Source organism: Carettochelys insculpta, chromosome 3 (assembly GCF_033958435.1).
Source record: "Carettochelys insculpta isolate YL-2023 chromosome 3, ASM3395843v1, whole genome shotgun sequence".
NCBI lineage: Eukaryota > Metazoa > Chordata > Testudines > Carettochelyidae > Carettochelys > Carettochelys insculpta.
In genome coordinates this window covers 56,990,455-57,010,117 of record NC_134139.1, presented here as the reverse complement: position 1 = coordinate 57,010,117, position 19,663 = coordinate 56,990,455, and the positions used below count along the sequence as shown (strand labels likewise).

General features: G+C 41.6%; 1 protein-coding gene across 2 annotated transcripts in view; it reads left to right on the top strand.

Annotated features, from left to right (window-relative positions):
* The window catches only part of MIA3 (MIA SH3 domain ER export factor 3), a 41,477-nt gene that overhangs the window by 14,303 nt on the left and 7,511 nt on the right, over window positions 1–19,663 (top strand). For both annotated transcript variants that reach the window (XM_074989924.1, XM_074989923.1), the window contains exons 5-18: window positions 104–394; window positions 5,204–5,343; window positions 8,095–8,226; window positions 9,800–9,821; window positions 11,102–11,190; window positions 11,425–11,502; window positions 11,593–11,703; window positions 12,686–12,757; window positions 14,514–14,618; window positions 15,662–15,784; window positions 15,900–16,017; window positions 17,041–17,096; window positions 17,186–17,276; window positions 17,963–18,101. In XM_074989924.1, coding sequence (XP_074846025.1) covers window positions 104–394; window positions 5,204–5,343; window positions 8,095–8,226; window positions 9,800–9,821; window positions 11,102–11,190; window positions 11,425–11,502; window positions 11,593–11,703; window positions 12,686–12,757; window positions 14,514–14,618; window positions 15,662–15,784; window positions 15,900–16,017; window positions 17,041–17,096; window positions 17,186–17,276; window positions 17,963–18,101 — 1,567 coding nt within the window. The remainder of the gene's footprint in view (window positions 1–103; window positions 395–5,203; window positions 5,344–8,094; window positions 8,227–9,799; window positions 9,822–11,101; window positions 11,191–11,424; window positions 11,503–11,592; window positions 11,704–12,685; window positions 12,758–14,513; window positions 14,619–15,661; window positions 15,785–15,899; window positions 16,018–17,040; window positions 17,097–17,185; window positions 17,277–17,962; window positions 18,102–19,663) is intronic.

The following is a 19,663-nucleotide window of genomic DNA, read 5'->3' as shown; positions in this document are numbered from 1 at the left end:
AGGCTTTGTTAATTGCAACCTTCCAATATCTTGCACTGAATCCAGCTGCCAGTGAAAAACAAGCCAACTTAATGCCACATCCATGCTTTTCTCTCTACTATAGGTACCGTAAAAGAATCTGAATATGACAGCCAACCTGTGGGAAGCCCAAGTTCAGATCACGAAAGTGGTCAGAAGCTCCCACAGGTTGAAGATGAAAGGCCAGAACTGCATACTGAAGAGGAGGAAGAAGCTCTTAAACTGAATGAGCCTGAACCAGTTTTGACTATTCTGGAAGAGATTGGTCTCTTGGATAAAAAGGAAACCCAGGAAATCCTTGATACTGAAAAGGGATTGCCAGTGACAGATATGTCCCTTGAGCCAATTCAAAGTAATGGGGAAGAATTTGCTGCAGGTAATTTTCTTGATTTGTGGTGTTGTTGTTGCTTTTTAAGAGGTGTATAATTGAAGTGACATTAATGTATTATACATGGCAAATCCTGCCTAAATGTTCCAGTGATTCTGATACATGCACAGTTCTCTTCCTATCGATGGAAAGAGTCTTTTGTAGTGCTTGTTCACTATAAAAATAACACAAATGCAGTTTTAATATTAATACTCAGCCTGGTGTTCTGTGGACAGTCTTCCTCTCTCAGGTATCTATACAGCTCCTATTACCATAGTATTTGAGAGTACCTCACAATCTTTAATGTATTTATTCTCGCAGCACCCTTGTTTCCTCATTAGCTCCGTAATCAGTGATTAGATCTGCCTTCTTACTTCATTATTACGTGTGATTCAGAGAAAGTGATTCACATTAATCTCCAGTTATCCAATATAAAGCTTCTTTGATATATCAACATGTGATGCAAGAATTTCTGATTTTAAATAGTTCCAAACTAGCAAAAAAAGAAGCAATGGGAACAATATGGCTCAGAGTGTTGCTAGCTGTTTGTTTCTAATAAAATGCATATAGTATTGTAAAAATTTACCCAGCGCTGCATGCAATAACATTTTCAGTTTCAGGAGTGGAGCCTGTCCTTTTTTGAATTCAGCCAAGGCTCACGGGACAATGTGACGACTGTTTGATATATGTGGATTGTGATGGCAGCAGTTTAGTTCCTGGAAGACAAAATGTTCACATCCCCAAGCCTTGGGGTGTGCAACTGAAGTAGCAAGAAGAGCTTTTTTTGTTTTTTTGGGTTTTTTTTGTTTTTCAAATTCAGTTACAAAAATCAGTCCTTCAAGAGCTGCAATGCACGTGAATACGAGACTGTCCTTAATAAATAACATTAAGCCATACTCTTTAAGAACAGCATGCACACACAATGATTTGTATGAGTTAGAAAACTGTCACCTTCATCTCCAGGCTTTACCTGCCTCAGCCCCCAAATCTGCCCTTCTATACCCAGGTTTAATCCCTCTGAGAACCTCCCTCTCCCCTACCCCCAGGATTAATGTGCAGCTCCTCCACTGCTCCCCACCCCATTCTCAGCGGGCTGTGCAGCTCCAGCGGGGGCAGGCTTGGCTTACCCCCCCCGCCCCATACTTCCAACTTTTCTGATGGCTTAGACTTCTGCCCATGTAGAGCAGCTCCCTGCCCTTCTGCGGCTTTCACTTCTGGGCTCCCTGCTGCAGCTGAATGTTCAGTGGCTCCAGAGGCTGCCGCCACTTAAACAAAAAGAACTAAATTCATTTGGTTTAATGGCAGACAACTGAATTTAGTTTTCTTAAGTGGTGGCAGACTCCAGAGCTGCAAGCAGAGTGAGCAACAACAGTGCTCGGAGCAGCAAGTGGCTCTTTAAAGAGCCGCATGTGTCTCCGGAGACACAGGTTGCTGACCCCTGTCAAGCCTATTGTATGCCATCTCAGTGGAGAGGCAAAGGACTAAATGGATTTGGAGCTGTCCTTTTACCCCAAATGTGAATTCAAGTTAAGACTGAGTCACAGTGGCTGCGCATTCATTTAGGTACGTTTTGCTGGAAACTGTAATTTGTGTGCTTCATTGAGATGAAAGGAAAATTAAGAGGAATTGGCAGTTCTCTGCTCCTTCAGGGTTAGCTTCTTGGGTTCATTGTAAAGGGGACTATGGATCACAGCTTTGTGTGATGGTTCTGCGTACTGCTTTTCCTGCTATAGAGTAACAGTATATTTTCATGCCACAGGACAGCATGTTTTAGTAGCAGAGTGTCGGCTATCATCGTAATGAATAACAAGAAGTCCTGTGGCACCTAATAGACTAACAGATAATTTTGGAGCATAAGCTTTCATGGGCAAAGACGAAGTGGGTCTTTGCCCACGAAAGCTTATGCTCCAAAATTATCTGTTAGTCTATTAGGTGCCACAGGACTTCTTTTTGTTTTTGAAGATACAGACTAACTCGGCTACCTCTCTGATAGTAATGAATATTAGCTGAATATTTATTTAAGAAAATAGAGACCTGTTACAACAGAGAGGCTGTTGGTAGACCCTTGCAGGCTAAGTGGAGATTAGCCTGGTAAGGTGGGTCTGCCCCATGAAAGGTAATAAATTATTTTGTTAGTCTTTAAAGTGCTACCTGGCTACTTTTTTGTTTTATAATTAATTCCCACTCAGTCAAAGTAGACTGAATTACTTATCTAGAAAATATAGCTTGTAATTCTCGGTAGCCTGAACAGGAGAACATAAGATGTCTCGGACTGGGATAGACCAGTGATCCATCTAGCTCACTACCACGTCTTCTGACAGTGACTGGTGCCAATTGCTTCAAAGGGAGCACAGAATAGGGGGCAATTACTGAATGACTCTCCAGTCCTCTACTCCCAACTTTAATAGCCAGAAGCTTTAAAGACACCCACAGTATATGAACTTATCTAATTATTTTTTGTACCCCATTATATTTTTGGCTTTTTCAACATCCCCTGCAAAAAGTTTCATGGTCGGACACTGTGTTGTGTGAAGAAGTACTACTTTTCATTTGTTTTACCCTTCTGTATATTAATTTCATTCTTCTATTATGCAAAGGGAGAAATAACACATTTGCTTTTTCATGCTCTTCATGATTTTATAGATCTCTATAATATCCTGCTTTACTCTTCTCATTTCTAAAATGAAAAATCCCAGTTTTTTTTAATCTGTCCTCTTGTGGAAACTGTTCCATACACCTAATATTTTTGTTGACCTTTTCTGTACCTTTTCCAACTCGAATGCCTTTTTTTGTGTTGGTCAAGTCTATGCAGTATTCAAGGTGCAGGAATATATTTTTTGTCTTTCTATCCATCCCTTTTTTAATGATTCCAAACATTGTTAGTTTTTTGATTGCTGATGCACATGGAACAGATGTTTTCAGAAAACTATTCACAATGACTCAAAGACCTTATTTTTGAGTGGTAGTGGCTAATTTGGCCACTACCATTTTGCATGTATAGTTGGGATTATGTTTTCCAGTGTGCGTTGCTTTGCACTTTTCAGTATTGAATTTCATGTGCCATTTTGTTGCGGAGTCACTCCGTGTTGTGAGACCTCTTTACAACTCTTGGTCTTAATTATGTTGACTGATTTTTCTGTTGTCTGCAAATTTTGTTACCTCTTTGTTTAGTCTCCTTTCCAGATCATTTAGGGATATTTTGAACAGCACAGTCCTAGGTCAGATTCCAGGGGGCACTCTACCATTTACCTCTCTTCATGGTGAAAACTGACCATTTATTCCTACTGTTTGTTTCCTGTCCTTTAACCAGTTGCTGATCCATGAGAGGACCTTTCCTCTTATCTCATGACTGCTTATTTTACTTAGGACCTAATGAGATATATTATGTAATAAGAGCAAAATAATCATGTTTGGTATTTTAGTTAAAGATCGGACAGAAGAATGTTGGAAAGAAAATGTAAAAATATGAATGCTCATGCTTTAAGGGCATAAACCAATTTATAACTTAGAGGTTAAGAAAAAAAATCCACTTGTGGTCTGCTGATTCCACAACTGTCTACAGTAGGGTTTCTTGCGCCTTCCTTTGAAGCACCTGGTACTGGACTAGATGGACCAGACTACCAGTTCAACTATTCCTGTATTTCTGTGAGAGACAGGTCAGATGTAAAGTTTGGATCCAGAGTGGAATATCCCAAAACTAAAGGGGATTCAGATCAGACTCATCTAAATTTAGTATTAACATTGCCTTCTAAGGACAGTACATCCCTTGGAATTCAGCTTTTTCACCTACAGAATATGAGAAGTATTACCATTTATTGTATTAACATAATTTAGAACAGCATCCTCCTCATCTCTCTTCCATGTAAAATTAAATTTAAAATTATGTAATTATAGCAAAGTGAGCTTAAAAATCAGTATGGCTATATCTATACTAGAAGCATCTGTTGACAGAAGTTACTGTCAACATGGAAATCTTGACGGAACCTGTCAACAGATTGCATCTACATGCAACTTGCTGTCGACAGAGAACTGCCAGCCTGCACTGCCCTCTAGTTCCAGAAAGCAGAATGGCAGCTCTGCAAAGAGGGCCAGGCAACCTGAAGCCCTCTCTGTCAACAGAAGTGTCTACATGCACTTCTGTAGTGCTGTCGAGAGATTGTTACGCCTCAGTTTTTTGCAGAATAATACTGTCGAGGCAAATGCAGAGTTCTGTCTGTCAACAGAATGCTTTAATTGTGTGCACTTGATGCTCTCTTCTGTCGACAGAACTCTCTAGTGTATGTCCAGTCTATAAGCAGTACAGAAATCAACAGGGCTAGTAGCAAGTACTGCCTGAGATGACCAACCGATGAACAGGGAAGAGATGAACCACCGAAGAACGTGTATTTTATGGATTCTATAGAGTTTAATTTTATTATCCTCTCTTTCCAATCTGACTTTGATATAAACCAACCACTCCCAAAAATTCAGCCTGAATTATTGGCTGAAATAAAGTTGAATTATGTGAGTTCATAGGGCCAGTTTCAGATGGGGGTGGCCAAACATCACTTTCAAGTGCTTTTAGTAGAATTTTGGATAATAGTGCCCTAGGAATTAGCCTGAGCATTTCTTGCCACAGCAGTAATTCCATGGTGAGGCAGAGTTAGATCAGAAGTGCTTCTGAGATCCAGTTATTGGTCTCCCAACCATGGGAACGCTAATTTTAGAAATTTCCATACTGTAGAATGAATCAAGGAATAAATACTAAGATGCATTCTGCAGGCAGTACTATAGGTTTACTTAAATCATTTCTGAAATTAATATTTTTCTTTTAATAAGGTATTGAAGTTACTACTGGAGATACTATGAAGGTTGAAAGTCCTCACTTAGAAGCAGGTCCTGCTGTCCCGCATATCCTCAAAACTCTCAATGATGTGGTCGTGGTAGCTAAAGAAAACATGCAACCAATCACAGATGCTGTAAGTACAGTCTGGCATACACTTTTCAAAACTTAATTGTATTTTGATTTTTTTTAATTGAGCTTTCACAGTTGGCCTCCTGAGACATCTCTAAAACAATGCTGTGAAACGTATGGTATCTTTAAGATTAAAAATGGGTGGCGTGCAAAAAACGCGATTGAGGGCCTGTAGACTGACTTCAGAAAAACTGCAGCATTAATATGACCCCATCCAAACTGAAAATTGTCTGTGGAGGGGGACAGTAGCGTAGGAAGGCATGAAATTAAATTTGCTGTGCGAGTCCTGAGGCTTGTGCATGCACACAGATTGCATCACTTGAGCCTGAATGGGTGCTGAGAGGGTTGGCCTAACCGCCTTTGCATTTGTTCACGTTGCTTGAGCACTGCCCCTCTCCGTTTAGCTTGCGCTTTTTCTCCAGGCTCGGGCTGAACGTGGCACGTTCACAAGCTGCTGCAGCAGCTGTACACTTAAGTCGTCCGGGGCCGGGGATAACGGGACAGCGCAGCCCGGTGGAAGGGCCGAGGCGCGGGAGCTGGGCGTCTGAAGCACCGAGGGACCGAGGCCACCTCCCCGGGTGCTGGGTGGGCAGTCGCGGCCCTGGCCAGGCTGCGCGCGCAGCACAAGGGGATGCGGGGGACAGGGAGGGAGAAGCCGCCAACTCGGCTCGGGACGGAGATTCGGAGCCATTTCGCTTCCGGGTTCCCGCACCTCCCCCTGCCGGCGCCGAGGGATGACGCGGGGGCGCGGCGCCGGGGTCAGCGTAAGGTGACGTGTTACTGTGGGTGAGCGCAGGAGGCGAAGTTCGCCCCGCGGCGCCGCTCGAGGCCCCTTCCCCATGGAATTGACGGGCCCCTCCGGGGCAGCCGCCACTGCCGCGGGACCCGCTGCGCTCCCGCTGGGGCCCCTCTCGCGCGGTTACGCCGCCTTCATGGGCCGGCTGCTGCAGGTGGGAGCGCGGCGCGGCGCGGCCCTGGGGGCAGCCGGGGAGGGGTCTGGGCGGCGCGGCCCTCCGCCTCCTGCTGCCTGCCCGGGCGGCTGTGTGCATGGCCCTGGACGTGCCCGGGGCTTGCGGCTGTGTGCCCTGCGGCGCCTCCCAGCTGTGCGGCACCCGCCAGCCTCTTCCCTTTCCTGTCATAGCAGTGTCGAGGCAGCGAGCAAGCGGCCGCAGTGGGGCTAGCCCCTCCTCCCAGGGAAGGCGTGTGTCCGTTGTCACCAGGGGAGCGGGATGGAGAGGTGGCTGGGTAGTGAGAATTACGCCCTGGGTGTGTTGGGGCAGCAGGAGAATCTGTTTTGCCCTCAACGTTCAGTAACTTCCCATTCAGGGAATTTTATTTATTTATTTATTTATTTATTATTTTGTGATCACTCGTTCTTCTCATTTTACCATGGTTTTACCACCAGTTTTGGCTCAATACATCCTATTATAATGCTGTATTGGACCTAAGCTTTCTATTCCATGACTGCCTTTCTCTTCCAGGAATTTCACACATTGTGTTTATCTCAGCTTTGCAATTATGAGAAATGAAGTTGGAAAATAGAGGTTTTTTCATTGTAATATTGGATGAACCATTGTGGGGCAAATTGTTGTCTTTCGTTTTGGCTTGAGGGTTGTTTTTGTTGTTGTTTTTTTGCACAAGTTGTTTATCTACTCACAAGGACCAAGTTAAAACAAGACTGATCCCTGGATGAGTTGGATCTGGGACTTTTAACATGTAATTTTTTTTGAAAGTTGTGTATTTTAAGTTGTGCTGCAAAAAGAGGACTGTGGCTAAATGCATTAAAATGAAATGGACTTATCTAACTTAATTTTTATACAGGTTGAACCTCTCTAATTTGGAACTCTCTTGTCTGGCAGCATTCTTAATCTGACATGATTTTAGCCACCAGCATGACCACTTATCATGAGTGCTGTCAAGTTTCCTTGCAATCCCATAAAGTTTGTTTTCAACTACAAGTCCTGACTGTTGGTGTTTTGTGCTGTTATTTAGCTGTAATTTACCCCAAATGTTTGCTAAGAGCCCAGTAAGCAGTGGAAGTGTTGGTAAAACTGCTAGACAATGTTGTCCTCCCATCTTCCAGCAAATGTTCTGGTCTGGCATCAATCAGGTCTCAAGGGTACCAGACTAGAGAGATTCAACCTGTATTAGGAATGAGACAAGACCATTTGGAAGGGTGAAACTAGGGTGGGAGAAAATGTACAGATTATCAAGGTTCATGATATTTTCTCACAGTTTCAGAATACTTTTAATTAAAGGAAACGTAAAAAGGAATGACATCGTACTGATGAACTATTTGATTAGTTATCTACAGTGCTTACTTTGTGTTGGTACTTGCTGAGTACCAGCGCTACTTTTTTTAACAAAAAAATGCACTGATTATCTACAATTAACAGTGTCTGAGATCCACTTCCTCTTCTTTTTAAAAAGAAGCTGGTGGCTTCTAGGAAGTGTGTTATCATTAAACTATATAGAAGCCCCATACTTCCAGCTTCTTCAGATAGACATATTTTCAAGTAGCAAAGTTATTATATTTGCATTTTTGTTTCCAGACTCCATTACACGCTTCACGGCTTCATAGACACTTCTTTAGGCTAATTACATTTACTTGGTATGTGCTAGCACTGAGCTCTTTGCAGGTCATTTGAGATAGTCATGGGTACCCTAGAAGGCTTTGGTTTTATGGGTAGAAGACTGAGCTTTCCTCCTTTTGCTTTTTGTGTATACTTATGGTTGCCAACCCTGTTTGCTTTAGTTGGTTGCTACGCTGCCTGAGGACATTCGGCCTGGGCCTGATTTCCATGGACTTCCATGGGAGCCCATCATTATCACTGTCTTGGTGGGAATTGCTACTCTTGGTATACTGTTTTGGAGAACCTGCCTTTCAGTGAGTATACCTCAAGTTTACAAGCATACTGATGTTGTGATGGACTGTTACGGTTAAATCCTTGATATACTACTACAAATCTCAAAACTCCTTTCGCATTTAGGACATGAATGTTAATTTAGTGTTAATGGTTTCTTTTAAAACTGAAACCAGTATTTTTCAAGTTGTGTCATGAGTCTCTCAAACCATCACAGTAAAAATTTTGGTAACAAGTTCAGTGAAAATTTCAGTGTACAGTTCCAAGATTGTAGGAAGTTGTTATGGAAACCTTAGAATGCTGAGAGAGTAAAATGGTCTGTGTAAATTGTACCTGCTTCAGTCCCCAGCCAACTACATAACAAGCATTTGACCACTGAGCTGACCATTTCCAGTTCCCTGGGAGGAGATCTAGTCTTCATTGCAGCCGCAGAGCGCCCTGCCCATCTCTTGCCCACTCCATAAAGAATGTTTCACATTTCCCTTCCCCACAAGAAATAATTGGGTAACGTACTTATATCTGACCAGTCTTCAAATGTACTTGATATCTATCTGGCACCCCTGGGGAACAGGGATTGATGGATAATAGAATTTGCCAGTAGCCCCACTCATCTGACTCTGGGATGGAAGTGGGGCACTGCTTTCGAGAACTATGGGGGCCTCCCCGCTGCCACCAACCCTGGCAGCACAGCCGGCCCTAGCCGTGGGAAGCTGGCCCTGCAGCAGCCAGCCTCATGGTAGTCAGCTCTGGCCTGGGGACTGCCCCACGCAGCCAGCCTAGGCCATGGAGCCAGTCCCCAGGCAGTTTGCCCTGGCCTGGGGAGCCAACCCTGCTCAGCTGGTTCCAGCTGGGCGGGCAGCACCACAGAAGCTGGCCCTGGCTGGATAACCAGCCCCACTGAACTGGTCCCGGGTAGAGGGGGGCAACTCTCTGGCAGCTGGTCCCAGTAGGGCAGTCGCCCCGAGTGCCGTCTAATAGAATGTGCTGATTATCTGAGTTCTGGATAACATGGCTTTTACTGTAGTATGGAAAACAAATGTTTTGGGACAGCATTGGTTTTTTTTTAATTACTCTAGCTTTGTTGCTTGATACACTGGATCTGACACAAAGTCTTGTTATATGAGCATAAGAGGGCAATTTTTGTCTGCCCTTTTTTTTTTTTTTTTTTACCAGTTGCTTGGAAAATAGTAATTTCCTTACAAATATAGTTTATTTTTATTAGTTGATTGCAGCAATATTTGTGAGCCCCCTCTAATATCTGAAAATTCAGGATGATCTTTTGAGGTAAAGTTAGTGAACTTTAATCTATTCTTATTTAGGTAATTTATACCCTCCTAGTGTTTGAGTAAGCAGTCCTTTACCCAGGCTCTGAAATAGGGCATTAGCCTAGAAGCTTTTATTAGCTAAGCTTGTTTGTTCATTTCATTTGGCAGTGATATATGTGTAGATCTTTCCATACACTGATTCAGTCCACATACACTTAAGGCTAACTAGCTCCCTCTCACACTTGTTTTTCCCCCTTTGAAAAGGGATTTGTAGAAGCCTTTGAATGACATTCTTGTGACTAATTCCTTTTGTTTTTCTTTTCTCCTTTAGGTAAAGAGTAGAATGTATCAAGGTAGGATTTTTTTATGCTCTTCTGCATTCTTGTTGTCATTATTTAAACACTTTGAACACATACTCTGAGGCCCATGTATTAGTTCCCTTTTCCTTTTCAAGAGGACACATATTTAAGATTGTATATGCTAGGGGAAGCCAGAGTGAGTGCTCTCTGTTCTGCTATGATAACACTTGTCTTTTAATATCAAGGGGCTGCATGGATTGGCAGCCTGGATTAAGATGAAACATTGGATTGTAGAACTTCTGATCACTACAGCCCGCACCTCCAAATTAACAATAAAGGTGGCAGTCACAAGCAGTGCTTCAAATGCCACTCTCAGTAGGGTGGGTATAGGGTAGGTGTCAAAACCCTGGAGAAGAGGGGCAGCAGTTGCACTGCTGTTTATGGGTTACTGAACCAATAATAAGTGCTGCTTGCCCCAGATGGAAGAATGCATATCTTCCTGGCAGAAGTTGTCATGGAAGGAGCTGAAAAGGGGAGAATGGGAGATTAACATGTAGGGAATGTGGTAGGCAGTTTGGTAACTTGGAGAAGCATATTATGTGGATGGTTATGACTATGATTAATATTGAAATAATATTGGCACTTAACATTGAAACCTAAAAATATCTGCTTGGTAAGCTGTTCAGATGGAGAAGCAAGTTCACATCTCAAGGCTATTGCTTCATCAGAAAAATTCACTGACTGAGAACTAAATGTAATTCCATCAAGTTCATTAGCACCACTCACCAATTTAGGATATGTTCGTGTTTTCAGTGTTTCCATCACAGTCATGAGAAGTAGAAAACTTGGCCTGTATTCTGTACTGCGCAAATTTTGATTTTGGTGCAACAGAGAAAGTCAGCCATCTGCTGACCCCTTCCACAACACCCACATAAGATTGGGCAGTCTGAAGCTGCAGTGGTTCCCAATGGAGCGTGCGCTGTCTGGGTGTAACCAGAGTGCGTCCTGCTCTCACCATGCTTCCTTTGCTCTGTGAGCAAGGAAGTACAGGAGCCAGGTATTCCAGCCCTGCACCAATTAATGTTTCCCCACAGCACAAGAATTCTCAGCTCTGTGTCTTGTTGCTTTCCAACCCTTAATGTAAATGAAATCGTAAGTTCTGGAACACAGTTGTGAAAGAAGGAGTAAGTGCCATGAACTGTGGCATGCACAAGGCCCTGTTTTGTGATATAGTTCTCCTCACTTGAAAACAGTTGATAAAGTAGTGACACATAGCAGCTTCGTATTGTCTCTCAGGATGTGGATCATGATTAGCCATATTCTTTTTCTCTTAGTGACTGAAAAGCAGCTTGCTGAAAAGATTAAAAATCTTCTGCAAGAAAAATCAGAAATCTTAGAGAAGATGTCAGAGTATGATCAAAAGGTATTGCTCTATGTGCCTACTTTTCTGCTTCTTAATTTTCTCTTGTTGGTTTACTGTACGGTGAGTTAACGGCTAATCTGTTATCATTATCTCTATAGCTTACATGGGTATTGTTTTGTCATGTTTCTCTGTTTAGTATCTGAGATACAGTTTGTAAATAATGTGCAAAATAAACTTCTATTATTTGCTGTTTGCACCTCCTATGTTATAAATTTACTGTTTTTGTGCATCTAGATTAAGGAAGCCAAGGAGTCTGTGAAAGTGGCCCAGGAGCAGAATACTAGTCTCTCAGATGAAGCTGCTGGACTTAAGGTAAGAAGCAGCTCATGCTTTCTATGATGTACATGAAAATACACAAGTAAATATGTTTGTTTAGTTGTTTGGGAATTGTTTCTCTTACAGGATGTTATCAAGGGTCTTGAAGAAACAAACCATCTCCTAGATGACAGGTTGAAAAACCTGCGTGCAATGCTGGAAACAGAGAGAGAGCAGAAAGAGAAGAAAGACGAGAAAGTAAGGCATGAGTGATCGCAGGTAGTGCCCTAAAGGAGTTTAGTTCAGGGGTCACTGCTTGAATTGTCAAGATGAGGAGGGCTGGGGGAACTAGTTAAAAACAAGAACTAAAGCAAACCTTCCAAAACGCATACTGAAGTAAAGTTTTGGCTGATGTCTTATTCACATGATTCTGCATTTCCTTGTTTCAATTAAAAAACAAAAATACTAAAATCCAAAGAGAATGCTTTTTGAAATCTATTGTCAATATTGGTGCTAGACTTTTGTTCCAGTCATCCTACATGATCGTCTGAAAATTCACCACCTCCCTAGGAAGGTCAATTTTGTTACTAGAATGAGGTCTTCTAAGGTTTTCCTAGTCCATATTCAAGTCTTTTCATGTTAATCCTTTTAATGCAAAGAATACTTCTACACTGCAACAGGGAGCAAGCTAGCCTATTAAAAGCAGCAGCATGGATGTTGCATAAGCTAACCAGCTGAGCACAGGCCTCTAAAGTAGGGTGAGCATGTACCCAAGCAGCTAGCCCTCATCTCAACATCCACATCATGTTTTTAGCAATCTCTAGCTTGAACTGAGCTAGTGTGTTTTCCTAGAAGATATGCCCCCTGCTGCAGTGTAGTCATGTCCAAAGGTGACAACTCAGATTTCATTGAGTACCCATATTACTCTTTCATTTGGTCAAAAGTTGTTGCTGGGTGGAAGCAACAAACTGCACCTTTCACTTCAGGCTAGAGAAACATCCTGAAATACAGCTAGCTCAGAAAGCAAAGGTAGTACTATTTTGATACTTTGTAAAAATCCCCTGCCCTTGGTGTGGCAATAGATTGTGTTCCAGTTAGTCTGAGGGCTGGCTCTGAAAATTTCATTTCACTGGAATTTTTTGTGTTCATGTACCTCCAAAATCTATTATTTAATAGTAACTGACATTAAATTTCAATTGTGAAGCTAAAATGGAGTTGCCTTTAATTCTTTCTTATGCAGATATTTGAAATGCAGAAGTCGCTTGAAAAACTCCAAGAAGTTACCGCACTGCATTCTGAAGAGCTTTCAGAGGTAAAGCAGTTCTCAAATTTTCCTTCAGTTGCTCGCAGAGATTTGGTTTTTGTACTAGTTCTCTTCACGTATTAAGATTGTGGCCTTCGGGACTCTAGTATTCATACCTAAAACATGGCTTTAATAATCACTGTACAAAATATGCCTTCTGAAATACTTTCAAATCTAGTAACTCACTCTTAGTATTCTGATATGAAATATGTACATGATGGGGTATTAAGAGCTAGAGAGATGTAATGTAATTACAGCTAAAGTGTGTTTAAACCAGACTGCTCGGGAACACAGCAAACAGGTCAACCTCACACAAAGGAAAGTGTGTTTTTGATTTTTTGACTATGCCAGTTTTCATGTAAAAGACAATGAAGGTCTGATTTTATATATTAAGTAAACATAGATATTAAGCGAGCAAGCGAGAAAGAGAGAGCATGGAGTTTTCTTTACTACCAGGCTCCATGTCAGGTCTCCACAGCTTGAATAACTTTTCTTTGAGGAGTAACTCCCAGAAGAATTAATTTAAAAGGTTTTCTGGTTTATTAAAGATAGGGTTGAAGAGCAAGTGATAAAGAATTGAATCAAGTGATTTGTAGACAGCATTACTGTATTATAAAAGTGCATTGTTAGGTCTTTTATAGATGCTAATGATACATTGGTGGGTGATAGCACTGTGAAATATATTAACACTGTGGAAGTATGGTTACTTGATAACATTTAAAGACTGTGGCAAAAGAGGGAGAAACAGGTTCCCTGTACACAGGAGAGAAAACAGCCAGACACCCCATTTTTGTGCAGGGGGCTAGGACTCCAACAGGAAGGGAGGAACAGCATGAGGTGATCCTTCCTCTTGAAAAAAAGTAACTGAAGTTTGGAAGATCTAAGCAAAAAGAGATGCCATCTTCAGCATCCATAACTAAATAGAGACAAGGGAACACAGCTCTTGCAAACTGAGGAAAAATGAGTCCTTCAATCCAGGGTGGGCATGTGAGGGGTTGGCATCTCTAGGAGCTGAATATAGGTGAGAACCTTACTTAGACTAAGATTGTATCTTAATAGATTAGATTTTAGACTTTTAGATGCATGTGTTCACTTTTGTTTTACCTTGTAGCCCTTTCTAACTTTATTTTTACACGGCATCACTTAACATATGTTCTGTTAATAAATCTGCTTTATTCATACTAAAAATCAGTTCAGTGCTGTGTTTAAATGGAAAGGCATATTTATCCCAATTAATAAGTGTGATGTGTTTGTTCCTCTAAAGAGGCAAAGTCAGCCTTTATTATTTCTCTAAACTATCCAGGAAGGGGCTGGATATTACAGAGCACATGGTTTTGGGAAAATTTGGGATATTGATTGTGTTGATGTCACCTTGCTTGTTGTTAAAAACGTTAATTTAAAAAAAAAAAAAAGCTGATAGAAGCGAATGTGGGGCTGCACAGGCAGCTGGAGTCAGAACTGTTGAACCAGGGCTGTTTATCACTTGAATACTTAAGGGTGTGTAACTTGCTTGCTTGCAGTTTGATTGTAAGTATGCTAGGCTGGGAGCTACAATATTAAAAGATGTGAGGAATCCAAGGCTGCAGAAAGAGCGTTGACGCAATGCTCACTCACCTATATGGCACTCTGAAATCATCACAGAAGTCCGATAGGTTAGGATTTGCTACCAGATTTGTGGGGTTTTTTTTTTTTTTCCTTTTAAATACTTCTTCCCATTCTGTAATGAGCAAATACAAATTTTTAAATGACATGTTGACATTTTTAGGTTCAAATAGCCCTCAGTGAAGCTAAACTAAGTGAAGAAAAGGTGAAATCTGAACTCCGTCACGTACAGGAAGAAAATGCTAGACTCAGAAAGAGAAAGGAGCAAGTAAGTATTTTAGGCTCGTTAGCCTTTTGATACTACCTGCGTTTCTTCCTTGAATTCTGTAATATTTTACATTGTGCACTACATCTGTTGGAAAACTGAGTATTTTGCATAAAAAAATTCTGAACAATATTTTCTGCAGCTGCAGGACTTCTTGCTGTTAAGTACTAGAATAAGTAAACCTATGACATTTTTAAGGTTTCCACAGGACATGGAGATCTTAAACAGTTATTTTTCAAGTATTTATATGCTGTTATGCCAAATCTTTCCACGTGTTGTGTTTTTTTAGGACATTCTGTTCTATCATCCTAATACTAGTATCTTGTATTGATTGGATAGTCCTGGTATGATCCAGAGGTATGCTAAAACTCAAACCTGTTTGAGTTAGCCCTGATTGGAAGATGTTTGACAAAGCTTTGAAGGCATTTGTATGTTGTGAAAGCTTCTCCAGTTCCAGTGAGCCAGCTGTTAACCCTTCTGTGAAATTGTTGCTATGTAAATGTGATGATCAGTGTATGATCAGAAGCAATATTTCACACACTGTTAACACTTATAGTAAGGGCCAAGAAAGCTATTGTGAGGAATTGCTGATATTGGAATGCAAGAGGCCATTCAAGAGCTACCTGTTTTCCTTAGCTCTGAAACATTTCCAAACTCGTACAGACCTGCTGTGGTGTGTGTGTGTGTCTTCTGCCTCTCTCTGACTTGATTACCATGTTGCTAGAGGTGTGATGCTGATAACTACCAGTTGATTGCTAATATTTAGAAGTAAGTGAGCGCTTTAACCCTGGTGTTCAATATTAGATGGTTGAAGAGAACGAAAATTCATAGAGCTATGTAACAATGCAGGTTGCAGAAAATTTTTTTCTGGTATAAATTTTCAAGTGGTTCAGGGAAGATCTATCTTCTCATGTTAAATAGCAAGTTAATTTAAGCATCCACTCTGCATAATCACTCATGATCAGTTACCATTTCAAAGTTTGCAATAATTCTGCATACATTGTGCTAAAAAATAAAGCCAAAATCATGTTGACTTGTTTTTTCAGCTTCTGCAAGAGGCAGAAGGCTGGAGTGAGAGACACATGGAGCTCAGTGAACAGATCAGACTGTATCAGAAATCTCAGAAAGACATAGAAGAAGCACTTGCCTACAAGGAAAATGAAATTGAAGTATGTTCTTGCTAAAGAGCAAATCCCTTAGATATGTTAAATGGCTGAAATGCTCTGTTCACCCATGTGCAAAAGTTAGTGACTTCCCTATTGTTCCTTTGGATTTCTTCATTAGGTTTTGACTAACTGTATTATGCAGCTGAAGGAATTTGATACAGATTCTGAGGACAAGAAGGATGGAGACGGAATTGGATGGGAAGCAAGAGAAGATCTGGCCAATGGAGAATTGCCAGGTATAGTGATCTTAAACAACAGTGGACTTCTGTATGCAGTAATTAAACATACATGGATGAGGAGAGAGCACTCTCAAATCTATACCAAGGGAAAGGTGCAGAACATATTGTAGATATTAGACAGTGAGTTATCAGAATTTGTTTTATATTCTGTTTTGAGGATTAAATCTGTCTCCTGATTTCAGGACTAAAGTCAAAGTATAGAACCTGATACACTTACTAAGAAGAGTTTCCTGAGTGGTGGGTATTTTTAAAGTCTAGTGTAGCAATTAATAACTTTCAGAAAGTTAAGATTCTCAGCCTTGTAATTGCATTCTGGATTTATTTCTAGTGCTTCATGATAGTCGACCTTTTTAAAAACATCAAGGTGTTAATCCGAATCAGTTATTTTACTTTGTTCGGTTCCAGCTGTTTGGTAGCTGAAGTCTTTCAACTTCAGTTTAGAGATTTAGACTGTTTAAAGCTGCCTTGGGGATTTGGGTGCCCCACTTTTTTCCAAATCACCAGTGTGCCATTGATATTTAACTTTGGTATCACATGTCACTTGGAGGCTGGAATTCCAGGCTTTTGGATGCTAGCAAAAAGACAGTCTATAACATCAACTACCAAATTCGTCTTAGAATTTAGAGTGGTGCGGGGAGGGAGGAGAGAGACAGTAAGCAGAACTCGGACTCTTTGTAGCAGTAAAATGCCACTAAGGACTAATATACAGTCCCAAACAAGGGTCCTGGAACAGTGGTATATGAGTTAGTCTTGACTCCGTTCTTGTTTCAGCATTAAAATATTGGTTGCATAATTTCTTAAAAACCTCTGAATTTTGTAAACAATATTAGATAGAAGTGTCAGGGGGTAGCCATGTTAGTCTGTGTCTGCAAAAACTATGAGAAGTCCTGTGGTACCTTTATAGACTAACCGATCTTTTGGAACATATGCTTTCGTGAGCAAAGACCCACTTTGTCAGATGCATGTTTATTAGAGAGAAAAGAATACAAAGTAGAAAACTAATTGTTTTCCATCTTGTAGACAACCGGAGTGAGAAGATGAAGAATCAAATTAAGCAGATGATGGATGTGGCAAGGGTATGCCTGCTTACAGTATTTAACAAATAGAATAAAAAGTTGTGTGTGACCTATCTAGGTTTATAAAATACTCGTTTTCCTCTTTACAGGTAAAAACAACATTATCTATAGTTGAAGAAGATAGAGATCTTTTGCAGTCCAAACTGAGTGATGAAATAGCAGCAAGGCATGAGCTAGAAGGTGGGCTCCACAAAGTAGCCACTTAGTGTGAAATGCTCTTTGTGTGATTTGTGAATTGGAATCTACCCATTTCACAGATATGAAAAAAATGTTATGGCTTGTGAAATAATCCCATCCCCGGGAACTCTGATCTCCCTCAAATCAGCCAGGCTGGGGAGGGATAGGACTTTCCCTTCCCCTGCACAGCTGTAATTGGCGGGAGGAGACCAGGCCCATCTCCCATAAGTGAAGGAGTACCAATGTCACTTTTATACTACAGCAGCCCCATAGCTGAGCTCTGAGCTTCTATACTCTTGATGCCTTCTCAGGCTCAGTGCTACTAGGCTGAGGGCTGCTGCTTTTCTCCCTGCAGCTCCAGGGACTGCCACTCTCTACAACTTGAGCCAGATTCAGGGCTGCCCCCATTGGCCCTACCCCCTTGGCTCCTGCCCGGGCTCAGGGCTGTCATCCCCTCCACCCCCCCCATCACCTGCCATCCCCCAGGCAACAGTCCTAGAACACCCAGGATCACCACAGTTAGAACACCATGAAATTTCAGCTGCAAACATCTGAAATCATGAAATCAACCAGTATTAAGACTTTCTGGCCATGAAATTGACTACAGTGAATCATGAATTTGATAGGGCCCTACTTATATCTGCCTGGTAGTACTGCTTGTCATTGCCTTATGTGTTTGTCTCCTACAGAGCAAATCAAAAAACTGGAACATGATTCTTGTTTGCTGCAGACAGCCAAAGCTCAATTTGAAAACGAATGTAAAACTCTGCAACAGAAGGTAGAGATTCTCAGTGAGCTCTATCAGCAGAAGGAGATGGCACTCCAGAAGTAAGCCTTCTTTACCATACTGCCTGCATATGGACTACCATCTGTTTTGTTTCTGTTCTGTCCTCACTTGGAGTTGCTTGGTTTAATTATTATATAAACTCTCAGGCGGTGGTGATGGTCATTGCTTAGATAAGGTTGAGGCTACCTTGTAGTTGTAAGTCCATTGTATGACACCCAATCCAGAGCTTCTGCAGAAATGTGGATTTTTCCTGAAAATTTTATATCTGCTTCTAGAGTAGAAAGTTCTTGGTGGAAGCATTACTGAAACCATTTTGGTTTATCTTACCTCTTAACAGCTTGTCTTGCAAAGTCTTTATTGATGATGGTTCTTGCTGAGACATGCCTTTCTTTGATCAGATAACAAGCCTTGTAGATAAAAGGGAAGTGGAGGACATGACATATGGTAGACATAGATGTTAGTAAAGCATTTGATACAGTATCTTATGATCATCATCTCAGTAAACTAGGGAAATGCAGTGTAGGTGGGTGTGCAACTGGCTGGATAACCATTTACAGAGAATAGTTATTAAGTTGTGCTGGAAGGGAATAACAAGTGGGGTTCCACAGGGATCAGTTTTGCTGAATATCTTCATCAGTGATTTAGATAATGCATAGAGAGTACGCTTATCAGGATTGCCGACGGCTCCAAGCTGGGATGGTGTTGCAGGTGCTTTGGAGGATTGGGTCAGCATTCAGAATGATCTGGATAAACTGCAGAAATGGTCAGAGAAAAAATAGGATCAAGTTCCATCAGGACAAATGTAAAGTACTCCCTAAGTGGAGGAACAATTAGTTTCACACATACAAAACAGGAAGGGACCCCGTAGGAAGGAGTACTGCAGAAAGGGATCTGGGGGTCATAGTGGACCACAAGCTGAGTATGAGTCAACAGTGTGACACTGCTGCAGAAAAAGCAAACATGATGCTGAGGTGCATTAACCAGTGTTGTGAGCGAGACACAAGTAGTAGTTCTTCCGCTTTACTGTGCGCTTATTAGGCCTCAACACCAAATACACTAAAACCCTGATTGCCCGACCCCCAGTTATGCAACGTTCCATTTTATCTGACACCCCCAGGGCAGAGTGAGATAAAACAGAATGTTGGATAAGTGGGGGTTGGATAATTTGCCCCCTGCCCCATGGCAGCCAGCTGGGGATCAGAACCTAGAAGCCTCCTCCCTTCTGCCCCTATGTCACCCTCCCCCCCTCATTTAGCCATCATTTTTGGTTATCCAACCATTGGTCAGTCCCAATTATGTAAGCTAACCGGCGTTATGCTTTACCTCAAGACTGGAGGCACGATACCAAATAAAATCCTTGTCCTCCCATGAGGGTGGCTCTTCTGGATGCCTTTTTCCTATTCTAGGACTCTGCATGGGTCTACATTAGCAGATCTCATTCTAAAATTAGCACCTACAGGAAATCCTATGCACACTGGGCAAAATTGCATGCTGCCCCTGCTGCCAAGCATTCAAAAACTGGGAGATTTGATTTGCAAATCAGGAGATTTGTAGAAAAATAAAACTTGGGTTTGCTTGTTGTCTGGTTTCTGGTCCCTTAGGG